The 12,689-nt window shown below is 42.4% G+C and overlaps 1 protein-coding gene across 4 annotated transcripts in view; it reads left to right on the top strand.

Annotated features, from left to right (window-relative positions):
- Positions 1-318: 318 nt before the first annotated feature.
- IFT56 (intraflagellar transport 56) overlaps positions 319-12,689 on the top strand; it is a 47,239-nt gene continuing 34,868 nt past the window's right edge. The window contains exons 1-5 of one of the 4 annotated variants that reach the window (XM_059171981.1): positions 319-1,987; positions 2,481-2,618; positions 6,455-6,547; positions 9,425-9,539; positions 11,601-11,650. In XM_059171981.1, the coding sequence (XP_059027964.1) occupies positions 1,985-1,987; positions 2,481-2,618; positions 6,455-6,547; positions 9,425-9,539; positions 11,601-11,650 (399 nt within the window). In that variant the 5' untranslated portion in view covers positions 319-1,984. Of the gene's footprint in view, positions 1,988-2,480; positions 2,619-6,454; positions 6,548-9,424; positions 9,540-11,600; positions 11,651-12,689 lie in introns of those variants that run through there. The other 3 variants (XM_059171979.1, XM_059171980.1, XM_059171982.1) reach the window with 3 other exon arrangements.

A 12,689-nucleotide genomic window follows, 5' to 3' on the forward strand; every position in this document is an offset into this window, starting at 1 on the left:
AGCTTAAAAATAATTTTGCTTTAGGGGCACCTGGGTGGCTCAGCGGGTTAAAGCCTCTGTCTTCCGCTCAGGTCATGATCCCAGGGTTCTAGGATCAAGCCCCACATCATGCCCTCTGCTGGGCAGGGAGCCTGCTTCCCCCTCTCTCTCTGCCTGCCTCTCTGCCTACATGTGATCTCTGTCTGTCAAAAAAATAAATAAATTCTTTTAAAAAAATAATAATTTTGCTTTAAATCAACCAAAAGTAGACATATTTCTAACATTTGGAACCAAAAGAAATATAAGTATAGTGCTGGTGAATTTGTGCATTTCTTAAATCTACGCATGTTCCTATCTCTGAATATAAGGACCTATACAAGAGTGTATGTATCAGTGAATTATGGCATGTAGTCATTTACTTATTCTCCAAGTGATGTGTGGTAGGAGACAAGGGCTGGAGCATGAGGAGGATGCAAAAAAATCTAGGAAACCCCATGTGGCCTTTTTGAGCTTACGGTATATAGGAGTCTCTACAGGGCCAGTTGTATAGAGTGGTCTGTGATGTAATTCAGCTATGCCACAACAACCTATACACTTGGGAGAATACTCCAGATGTTAGTTCCTTAGTCTGCTAATTTTCAGGGTGAAACGTGGGATGCAAGCGCTGACAGACCCCACAGTTCAGACATATTGCTCCCAGCTGCCTCTGACTAGAGTCATGTAGTCCTTAGGCACTGTTAAAGAAACCTGTAAAATTGCCTCAGGAAATAATGTAAAGTTGCTTCCCAAAAGGTCAGTGGGATACTGTTCTGCCTGAGATAACAAACATAATGTGACATGTAAGAAGAAAAACAATAATTTGCAGCTTAGCCGAAGTTACGGGATGTAGAACTTTCGCCTTTGTACTCTAGAGATGACATCACCAGTGCAATCTGCTCAGAATGTCTCGCAGTTCCAAGCCCCTAAAGCAGAACGACCAGGCCCCTGAAGCAGAACGACCACCTCGAAACAATCACACCGAAACCAGACTGGGAGACGCCAGAAGGGATAAGATGATCAAGAAGGGAAATATTATAGCTGGCCTAACCCGTAATCATCCACCATGACCCAAGGCCCTGAGACCCTTACCCTGGATTCTCGCCCTTTGAAAAACCCCTGCTTGTAAGCCACTGTGGAGCTGGGGACTTTTGAGCATCAATTCCCTCCTTCTCCGGGGTGGCGCCCCATCAATAAATAGCCTTTCTTCACTTCTGCAGAAGCTCCGTGTCCGTTGTTCCTGGCTTGCTGCCCGTCGGGTGGACGAGCTCTCGTTCGGTCGCGTTACAAAGTTCGCACTGCATGTCCTTTAAGATTCCTTCCAGCGCTGACATAACACGATGCGATGGTTTCATCCTCCTGCAACCGCATGAACGCGGTTCAGGAATAAAGTCGATAAATTAAGTCGTCCAATCAACATGTATTTACTACAGTTCCTTATTATGTTTACGTAGGTAGATAAGGAATTGTATTTTGGTGAACTCCCGCCTAGAAACGCCAACTCCTCGGTTCAGCGATACTTTCTAAGCTTCTCCGAGTCCCGAGGCCCAGGATCACGTGCCAGTCAGCGCCGGGTGTTGCTATGGAGCCCAACGCGGTCCAAATCGGAAGTGGTCCTTCAAAATAACTTTCCCCGGGAACTCGTATTTGAAAAAAGGAATGCCGTTCGAATTCGTTTTTTCTTAAAGTAAACCCGTAAGTAGAGAAACAAACTTTCCCTCCCAGAACCCAGAAAGACGCCTCTCCTCCTCAATGAGAAGAACTTCCACTGCTTCAGCGACGGAGTCGGGCGGAACCAAATAGCCGCGGGCACCGGTTCTCCTGAGAGTGCTTCTCGTCGACGAACCAAACCCCACCCTCGCAGGGTTGCCGTGGAGACGAGGAGAGCTGTGTGCCTGCCATGAGGCGCTGAGGCTGGGCCTCTCCTGTCTGTCGGTCCCGGGAAGGGGCTCCCCGAACCAACGCCAAGATGGTTAGTGGCTCTGAACAGTGAGGGAGAACCTTGAGTGGAACCTAGGACCGGAGATCGGAGGTTCCCAGCACACGTCTGGGTGAAGTCTAGGAGTGTCAGCGGAGGATGCTTTCCCCGCCTTACGCCGGTTCTCACGGGAGACCGGGATGCAACTGTAAACACCTCGCAGCTTTCTTCCCTCTGCTTCTCTGTCTCCGCGCGGGGGTGGAAAGCAGATCGAGGAAGGGCGGAGATGACAGAAGCTGCGCGAAAGCCTCGCTTAGCCCGCGCGAATGAATTGGTCAAGAAGATTAGGTGTGGTAGCCGTTGGGTTCCGCTCAAGCGCAGGGTGACGGCCCTTTTCGGTAAAATACGTGATCCCGAGAGCTTGAACGGGTTTCCCTGAGGTTCCGTTGGTAAAAGTTTGACTTGCAGATTCTGGGGCTGTCGCCCCAAGTTTAAAACTGACGGTCGGAGTTCGATGTCACAGCTGTCTTCGTTGCTTCCTTCACAGATGCTCTCAAGGGCCAAACCCGCTGTAGGCGGGGACCTACCGCACACCGACAAAAGAAAGAAGAAAGGGAGGAAGATTCCGAAACTAGAGGAACTACTTTCGCAAAGAGATTTCACTGGAGCTATTACCCTACTGGAGGTAATGTGCAAAGAAGGTTGCTTCTTAAAAGGGGGTGAATGCTCGGGCGAATGCCGCTTGTTGTGCTCTTGGAACAGGTGGGCGCTTTGGAGGGGGCCGGGGGGGGGGCTTCCTGTAAATTTAGTCAGGCACAGACTGCTGATTCCGTGTTAACGATAGACCTGATTAAAGATGAACTAAGAAGGGGCGCCTGGGTGGCTCAGTGGGTTAAAGCCTCTGCCTTCGGCTCAGGTCATGATCTCGGTGTCCTGGGATCGAGCCCCGCATCGGGCTCTTTGCTCAGCGGGAGCCTGCTTCTCTCTCTCTCTCTCTCTCTGCCTGACTCTCCGCCTACTTGTGATTTCTCTCTCTGTCAAATAAATAAATAAAATCTTAAAAAATAAAAATAAATAAATAAATAAATAATAAGTAAATAAAATCTTAAAAAAAAAAAAAAAAGATGGGGTGCCTGGGTGGCTCAGTGGGTTAAGCCTCTGCCTTCGGCTCAGGTCATGATCTCAGGGTCCTGGGATCGAGTCCCGCATCGGGCTCTCTGCTCAGCAAGGAGCCTGCTTCCTCCTCTCTCTGCCTGCCTCTCTGCCTACTTGTGATTTCTCTCTCTGTGTCAAATAAATAAATAAAATCTTTAAAGAAAAAAAAAAAGATGAACTAAGAAGACAGACTTACTTCATGAAGGACACTTTGGGTTACCTCTAGTCCCACTGTGGTGAATTCAGCTAAAACTATGGCGGGACATTTAAAATAGCATCAGTTCACGCAGTGAACTGATGCTATCCCGAGTGCTGACCAACTTATGTTTATTCCTATTATATGTTATAAAGTCTGGATCATTTATATAATCCCACCATGCTTCATGCTTCTTGTCTAGAGCACTGTTTCTTCAGAAAATACTTCAAATCTCTATGGCAGTAGTTCTCAACTTCTGATACACATCAGGACCACCTAGGCTGCTTATTAAAATGTATATTCCCAGACTCCTGCCTTAGGGATTCTCATTCTTTCCAAATCGGTCTGCAGTGGTGCTCAGGAACCTGCATTTTTGACAAGTGGCCCAAGTGCTTCTGATGTAGGTGATCCAAGGATACTACGCTTTGAGAAGCTGCCTTGTGGGAATCACACGTTGTTGGAGGATGAAGGGGCACACCAAGGAATGAAGAGAAGAGTTTTGACAGGACAATCTGGTTGTGTGGTGCCAGTCATTTCTCCAAAGCACTACTCTGGCTATATGTAATCTTTCAGTACTTGTAATCTATCAATAATAATTGTTTTAATTAGTTTTATATATTCCTCAGTCTTCCATGTACAGTCTTCTGTTTCTCATTAGCTCTGCTATCGAGAACTTTGTTTGACATTTTTGGTGTCAGCATTCTCATCTTCAAATTGGGGAAGTTGGGGGCACCTGGGTGGCTCAGTCAGTTAAGAGTCTGCCTTTGGCTCAGGTCATGATCTCAGGGTCCTGGGATGGAGCCCCATGTCGGACTTCGTGCTTGACAGGGCGTCTTCTTCTCCCGCTCCCTCTTCCCCCTCCTTTGCCCCCTCCCAACTCATGCTCGCGTGCGCACGCTCCCTCACTCTCTCAAATAAAGAAATAAATAAATAAAATCTTAAAGAAATAAATAAAGTGGGGAAGTTGACTTGGAAAGACCTTCTAGCTCTGTAAATCAGTGGACTAAGTGGTCGTTATATATCTAATTTGTATCAGTCCCCTTTCTCTTCTCTCTTGTCTTTGAGACGATGACCACATTTTCCTTCCTGTGTAATCCCACACTGCTTTTAAGTTATCAGGGAGGCTCTGTTCTATGCTTATTCTTAGGTGGGTGGTTAAAGAGCCATGGTGTATAGGAATGGGTACTACTGTGCTTTGGGGGAGGGGGGCCTCATGAGCTTTCCTGTGGTTCCAGGCAATTCCTGAAGCAAATTCAGGGAGACTTCGAATAAGAATTTCTTCAGACTTAAGGCACTGTCCTCAGATCCACAGCGTTTTGTGTAAGGAAGACTTGTAATGTTACGGTGTTAACTTCAGGAGTAAGTTCTTATCCTAGAACAGGAAGTATTAATGGTTGTCTTCATCTTGTAACAGTCAAGGCACCAGTGTTCTGTAGGAATGCTCTATAAATAGGTGTTCGCTCCCTATTTAATTTTTTTTTAAAGATTTTATTTATTTATTTGACAGAGAGAGAGATAGTGAGAGAGGAAACACAAGCAGGGGGCGTGGGAGAGGGAGAAGCAGGCTTCCTGCCAAGCAGGGAGCCCGATGTGGGGCTCGATCCCAGGACCCTGGGCTCATGACCTGAGCTGAAGGCAGATGCTTAATAACCGCGCCACCTAGGCACCCTCCCACTTCATTTTCTTTTTAACCAGTTTTTTGTGTATCAGCCTGTAAAATGGAAAACTCTCACCTTATCATGGGAGTTCAAACTCGTCCTTCAAGGCCTCATCGCTTTCCTCCAAAACAGGACTTCCGTTGGCTGGGATATTTTTTCACAATGCACATAAATGAGGCCAGTCTTCTCAATATCCTTAATTCTTATAGGCCCTGGTAAGCCTATTTAAGAGTAACAGAATGATATAATGGCTTATTCTCAGTGAAAGATACCTATGAGTAAATGTATGTGTGCGCTAATGGGACAGGTTTGATGTGTACGTTGGGAGGCAGTAGAGCATGGAGGGTGAGAACACAGGTGATGGAGTCAGTGGACTGTGGTGGTCCCTGCTACTGCCCTCCCTGGCTGTGGTGGTCTTGAGTTCATTGCTTAATCTCTCTAACCTTCAGGTATTTGGCATCAGAAACTTTGCATAAATCTTGAGTTTCTTAATAGCCCCCGGAATTGTTATGGGGATAACTCTTAAATACTTTCTGGAATAAGATGTCCATTAATCCAGGAAAACAAAGGTGAAATGTTTGAAAATATATGTTTCTTTCAACTGGAAATATTAAGTGAACTAGATTTTTCATCTTGTGAATATCTAAGAAATAATCTGTCTGTGCTATAGTTTTCTTGAGTAATGTACAAAGCAAACATTGAAATTCTTTTCATTCCTAACATTGAAAATAATTGAGTCCATCGGTACAGTTACACACATTGTTTCAGTATAGCCTGTTTCAGTTGCTCTGCAGCAGCCATTCTTCTAGCATTTGATGATACTTCCTGGAATAAGTGGAATGTATATTCTGTTAGTTTTTGCAGCATTCAAAAAAAATAAACGTTTCTGTGACAATTAGAAGGAAATTGTGCTGGGGCGCCTGATGACTCAGTCAGTTAAGCATCAGACTCGATCTCAGGCCAGGTCTTGATTGCAGGGTCATGATTTCAAGCCCCGTGAGTTCAAGTTGGGCTCCATACTACGTGTGGAGTCTACTTAAAAAAAAGTTTGGGGGGGGTAGTAATTGTGCTGAGTTCCCTAGGTATAGGCTTAATTAAACAGTATTGTCTTACTTCTGTTACTTGCAATTTCCTTGCTGATTTGTTTATTGGTAGTTTAACATAGCAGTGTTGTTTGTTTGTTTTTAATTTTTTAAAAAATTTTATTTTTAAGTAATCTCTACACCCAGTGTGGGATGCAAACTCACAACTCCAAGATCAAGAGTCACACACGCCACTGACTGAGCCAACCGGGTGCCCCAACATAGCAGTTTTTTAAATAGATGGTTTATTCAACGTCTGTCTGTCTTTCCCTCCCTCCCGTCCTCACTCCCTCCTTCCTTCTTTTTTCCTTCCCTCCTTCTTTCTGTCTTTCTTCCTTTCCTCCCGCCCTCCCTTTCTACCCCCCCTTCTTTCTTTCTTTCTTCCTCCTCTCTCTCTCACTCTCTTTCTTTCTGAAATTTTAACCTGAAGTTCAAACGTCACGTTGGGGAACAAGAAGAGGATACTAACCTGTGGATCGGATACTGTGCTTTTCACCTGGGTGACTACAAGAGAGCTTTGGAGGTTAGTTAAAAAAAAAAAAAAAAAAAAAATGCAACACAAGGATTTTGAAAGTTATTAAGCTTTGTATTATAATGATACGTGCTCCTGGTAAAATTCAAACAATGCAGAAGGAAACAAAGTAAAAAGTAAAACATCCTCTCTTTGCCTTCCACAATCCTATTTCTTTGTTAACAGAGGCAACCACTGGCTCTTGTTTGATGTATTGCTTCAGAAATCTTCTCTATAAGTTCAAATATATATATAGATATATACATATATATCAATATCTTATATATCTTGTTTACTCTTTGCTTTTAGATATATACTAATGATATATATATTAGCATTTCTTAGGGAAATTTTCAAAAGAATAGAAATAAACCCTCTTGATAAAATTTCCATGATGCTTCTCTCAAAAGAAGTTCATTTTCATTTTGCTTGATTAATTTTATGCATAGGAAATGTTATCTTTATGTTTGTGCAAGTTGAGTTTTGAAAGTTGTTTTTCTTTGTTGTTGTAAACAGCACCTATGTAATGAGCAACCTATAGGAATATGAATCTAGATAAAATTATAGTTCCCTTTTGTCCAGCAGTTTTTAAAGCATGGATGAAGTTGTTTAAACATTTCCACGTATCCTTACCCCCAACTGTAATCCAAGGATATTTATAGAGCATGCATAACCAAAATGAAAGTGTCTAAGATCACGTAATGAGGAGGTATGACGAAGAGCAAAAACAGCAAAATCTGTGAGGGCAAAGAGAAGATGTGAGGACAGAATAGAAGCTGGTAGAATTTGTGAAAGATATAGAGGAGAGAGCCCCAATGTAGTAAGAAAAAGAAACAAAGCTATTTGGTATGGACTGGTAAATAATAAGAGTATATGGAAAACATAGTTGACAAAGGGAATCTCAGAAGGTGTTCTTGGCAGGAAGAAAATGTCTTTTTAAAATGTAAAGCCAGGGCGCCTGGGTGGCTCAGTGGGTTAAGCCGCTGCCTTCGGCTCGGGTCATGGTCTCAGGGTCCTGGGATCGAGTCCCGCATCGAGCTCTCTGCTCAGCGGGGAGCCTGCTTCCCTCTCTCTCTCTCTGCCTGCCTCTCTGTCTACTTGTGATTTCTCTCTGTCAAATAAATAAATAAAATCTTTTAAAAAAAAAATAAATAGGGCGCCTGGGTGGCTCAGTGGGTTAGGCCGCTGCCTTCGGCTCAGGTCATGATCTCAGGGTCCTGGGATCGAGTCCCACATCGGGCTCTCTGCTCGGCAGGGAGCCTGCTTCCCTCTCTCTCTTTCTCTCTAATTGCCTCTCCATCTACTTGTGATTTCTCTCTGTCAAATGAATAAATAAAATCTTTAAAAAATATATAAATAAATAAATAAATAAATAAATAAAATGTAAAGCCAAATAAATAAAGCCAGAAAACAATTAGAATGAAGTGATATTTGTTGTAGTATATTAAGGTTATTAGATTTTAAGTTAACTGAACCTATGCATTTCTTGTGAGGTATCCTGCTTTCCTTTTTTTCTTTAATTAAAAAAAATTTTTTTTAAGATTTTAAAGATTTTAAAGATTTTGTTTATGGGGTGCCTGGGTGGCTCAGTCACTTAAGCGTCTGCCTTCAGCTCAGGTCATGGTCCCAGGGTCTTGGGATGGAGCCCCGCATGGGACTCCTGGCTCCATAGGGAGCCTGCTTCTCCCTCTTCCTTTACCTGCACCCTCACTCTCTTTGTCAAATAAATAAATAAAATCTTTTAAAAACTTTAAGAAGTAAAGATTTTGTGGGACGCCTGGGTGGCTCAGTTGGTTAAGCAGCTGCCTTCGGCCCAGGTCATGATCCCAGGGTCCTGGGATCGAGTCCCACATCAGGCTCCTTGCTCGGCAGGGAGCCTGCTTCTCCCTCTGCCTCTGCCTGCCATTCTGTCTGCCTGTGCTCACTCTCTCCCCCCCTCTCTCTCTGATAAATAAATAAAATCTTAAAAAAAAAAAGAAGTAAAGATTTTGTTTATTGATCTGAGAGAGAGAGAAATAGCGAGAGAGAGCACCAACAGGGAGGAGAGGGAGAAGGAAGCAAACTCCCTGTGAGCCAGGAGCCCAACCTGGGGCTCCATCCTAGGATCCTGGGGTCATGACCCCAGCCCAAGGCAGACGCTTAACGACTGAGCCACCCAGGCATCCCTCCTTTTTTTTTTTTTTTTTTTTTTAAGATTTTATTTATTTATTTGAGGGGATGGGGTGGAGAGGGAGAAGGAGAGAGAATCCTAAGCAGGCTCCATACTGAGCTCAAAGACAGATGCGGGGCTCCATCCCAAAACCAAAAATGGAGGTTTAACTGACTGAGCCACTCAGGCACCCCTTGTTTATCTCTTTAAGTTAGCAAAAATAAAATATTTCAGTTACTTTTCATTTCTGCAGTTTATTAGCCCATATCACTGTTAAAAGGAGGGGGCGGGAACAAGTTCAGCGTGGAAAACAGGTGCCTGGGTGGCGCAGTCAGTTAAGGGTCAGGCTGTGTTTCAGGTCATGATCTCAGGGTTGTGAGATCGAGCCCAGCGTCCAAGTCTGCACTCAGCTTGCTGTCTGCTTGATTCTCTTCTCCTTTTGCCCTTCCCCCTGGGTGTGCATTGCGCGCGCTCTCTCTCTCTTTCTCAAATAAATAAGTAAATCTTAAGAAAAAAAAAAAAAGGTTTTGTGGACAACAGCCCCACTCCCCCACCCACCATGGGTAGAATTGATTTGTAACTTTAGTATTTAACCTTAAAGGTACAGGATAGTGGAGCTTACAGGATTCCCTAAATGTGAAGTTGCCCAATCTCGGTAAGAAATTCTGTTCCATTATAGAGGAATGGGTCCTTGATTGCTTTACTGCGGAAGTGAGATCCCTGCTTAATATATATTTCAGGAATATGAAAATGCGACCAAAGAGGAAAATTGCAATCCTGAAGTCTGGGTGAACCTAGCCTGTACCTACTTTTTTCTTGGAATGTATAAACAAGCTGAAGCCGCTGGATTTAAAGGTAAAATGGCCCCTTTAATATCCAGGATTTGTCACTAATGGTATGAGTTATTTCGGAGATTTTAAAACATATTTAATTCCTTTTTTTTACTGAGGAAAAACCAGTATAATTAGAAAACTAGAAAATAGGGACACCTGGCTGGCTCACTCGGTAGAGCATGTGACTTTTGATCTTGGGGTTTGTAAGTTCAAGCCCCATGTTGGGTGTAGAAATTAATTTAAAATAAAATTTTTTAAAAAACTAAAAAATAGGGGCGCCTGGGTGGCTCAGTGGGTTGAGCCTCTACCTTCAGCTCAGGTCATGATCCCAGGGGCCTGGGATCGAGTCCCGCATAGGGCTCTCTGCTCAGCAGGGAGCCTGCTTCTCCTCATCTCTCTCTCTGTCAGTCTCTCTGCCTATTTGTGATCTCTCTGTCAAATAAATAAATAAAATCTTAAAAAAAAAAAAAACTAAAAAATAGATTTAATCTTCAAAGAACATTGAATCTGAGCAATTTTACATTTAAAGAGAGTGTTAATCTCTGTGCTGCTTTCTGTCCCCACCCCGCCTTCCCAGAAGCTACAGCAGATAAGCAGAATGAAAGAAGCAAAAGAGCAAGTTCTCTTTCTTAGGCCCCCTCATGGTGTAGGATATTCATGCTGTTGTAGGAGTTGGAGGTAGCTGTCTAAGCCCTAGGGATGTGGATGTTATAGCTGTTTTCCCTGCTTCTGAATGAGAAACCAAATAATTTCGGCTTGAAAAATCCAGACTAGTTGTCGTTTGCTTTTCTTGTCCTGACAGCTGTCTAAGAACTGGACATCAACTTGCAAATAAGAATAGGGCAAAGAGAAACAGGGGAGGAAGGATTAAGAATAATGAGAGTGTGCATCAAATTAAATTCACAGAAATGTAGAGAAACTGGCAAGGGACTGTTTGTTAGGAAATTTGTTAGTGAAGAATATATTCCAGGATAGAATTCTTAGAGAATTAACAGATTCATACATATTTAGGAACTATTCCAGTTCAAATTCAGGGATCACATGAAACTTGGACCCTTTCTTGATTTGTACCCAAACTGTGTCCGTGTTCTGATACAGTCTTTCTTAATGTAGTTATATAGGCCTGTAAGTTACTTATTTTTCTTATGTTTCTAGACTGTGTCTGTGCCTATAACATTGTCAGACACACAGAAAGTGATCACGGTAGCTACCTATCTTGCCATATAATTTTTTTTTCTTTTTTATGCTTTGAAGTATGAGTTTTTTCTGTAAGAAAAAAAAAATAAATAAATGGGGGCGCCTGGGTGGCTCAGTGGGTTAAAGCCTCTGCCTTCTGCTCAGGTCATGATCCCAGGGTCCTGGGATCAAGCCCCATGTTGGGCTCTCTGCTCAGCGCGGGAAGGGGAAGGGGGGCTGCTTCCTCCTTTCTCTCTGCCTGCCTCTCTGCCTGCTTGTGATCTCTGTCCCTCAAATAAATCAATCAATAAATAAAATCTTTAAAAAAATGTAAGGTTAGGCATCCAGAAAATTCTTCAGCAGTGCAAACGGGATTTGGAACTTGAAGTGTTAACACTGGTTGAGTGTTTAACTGTGGCCGATGATCATGCTCGAAGATCTGTGGAGTAGAGATTGAGCTAGTATCTAAGGAAATATGGCTGTATAACTGTAGAAAAGGAGATTTCAGAAGGAATTGACAAAGAATACTTGGAAGAATAGCTAATGACAGGGATTTCTACATGAATTGGGATAAATATAACTTTATTTTCAGTGTTTGGTCAGTGTGTGAGTAGCATGGTGGTGGGCCGCTACCAGAACTGTGTGTGTGGCGTCCTGTGCTGTGGGTCACCATGATAGAAGCTAGTAGAACAAGTGCTGGGGAAGGAGCGAACTTTTTTTTTCTGGTTCCTGATGCAGTTGCTGCTTCTGCAGGTAGAGACCAGATGAAAATAATATATATTATAGTCGGGACATATCAGGGTCACATAGATAAGGATTTGGGAACATTATCTGAGTTTCATATTATTCTTGTAAAGGACTAAGTGCCTTAGACAATTAATAAGCAGCTTGAACGTCTTTTTTACAGCTCCAAAAAGCCGACTTCAAAACCGCCTCCTTTTCCACTTGGCTCATAAGGTATTTATGTTCTCATATCACATTTTTTGTTTTAAAATATTTTTTCATACTTCTTATTAAGAACAATGGTGAAAGATAATGAACTAGAAATGCTTATTAATAGTATTTCTAGAACAAGTAGAATATAGGTATTGACTTTATAGGATTTTCTTTTCTGAGTGTTCTTTACTAATAAGAGATGTTAGATTTTAGGTTTTTTTTAAGTAGTAGTCATTTCAGATTAGTTTGTTTCAATGATCCTATTGTCTCTTGGAAGCAGACTCTAAGACACCTTAACTCCTAGAAACACACACTTTTCAGAATTGCCTTATAGCAGCAAGTTTGTTTTGTTTTGTTTTTAAGAGAGAGAACACACTAGCGTAGGGTGGGGGAGTGAGAGAGAGCATCTCGAGCAGGTTCCATATCTGGTGTGGAGCCTGATGCAGGGCTCGATCTCACAACCCTAAGGTCATGACCTGAGCTGAAATCAAGAGTCACATGCTTAACTGACTGAGCCACTCAGGTACCCCCTTTTTAAGTTTTTGTTTATTCATTTAAGTAAATCTCTGTACCCAACAGGAGACTCGAACTCACAACCCTATGATCAAGAGTCACAGGTTCTTCCAACTGAGCCAGCAAGGCACCCCAAATTTTCTTTTCTTTTTTTATAGTAAGCTCTATACTCAATGGGGCTTGAACTCATGATCTCAAGATCAAGAGTCACATTCTGTACCTTCTGAACCAATCAGGCACCCCAGCTTATAAAATGGTTTCTTAAAAATAATTTTCCATATTATAGAAGTTACACATTAATTCTATTAAATAAAATATAAGTAAGCAAAAGTTGAAAGAGAAAATAAAATCTATACCCACTAAAAAGGAGAATTACAGGCCAATATCCCTAATGAACATAAATGCAAAAATTCTCAATAAAATACTAATAAATTGAATTCAATACTACATTAAAAGAATTATTCACCACCATCCAGTGGGATTTATTCCTGGGCTACAAGGGTGGAATTTGTAAATCAATCAATGTGATACGATTTATTAATAAAAG

This window comes from Mustela lutreola, chromosome 4, assembly GCF_030435805.1.
Source record: "Mustela lutreola isolate mMusLut2 chromosome 4, mMusLut2.pri, whole genome shotgun sequence".
In the NCBI taxonomy this organism is placed as follows: Eukaryota; Metazoa; Chordata; class Mammalia; order Carnivora; family Mustelidae; genus Mustela; species Mustela lutreola.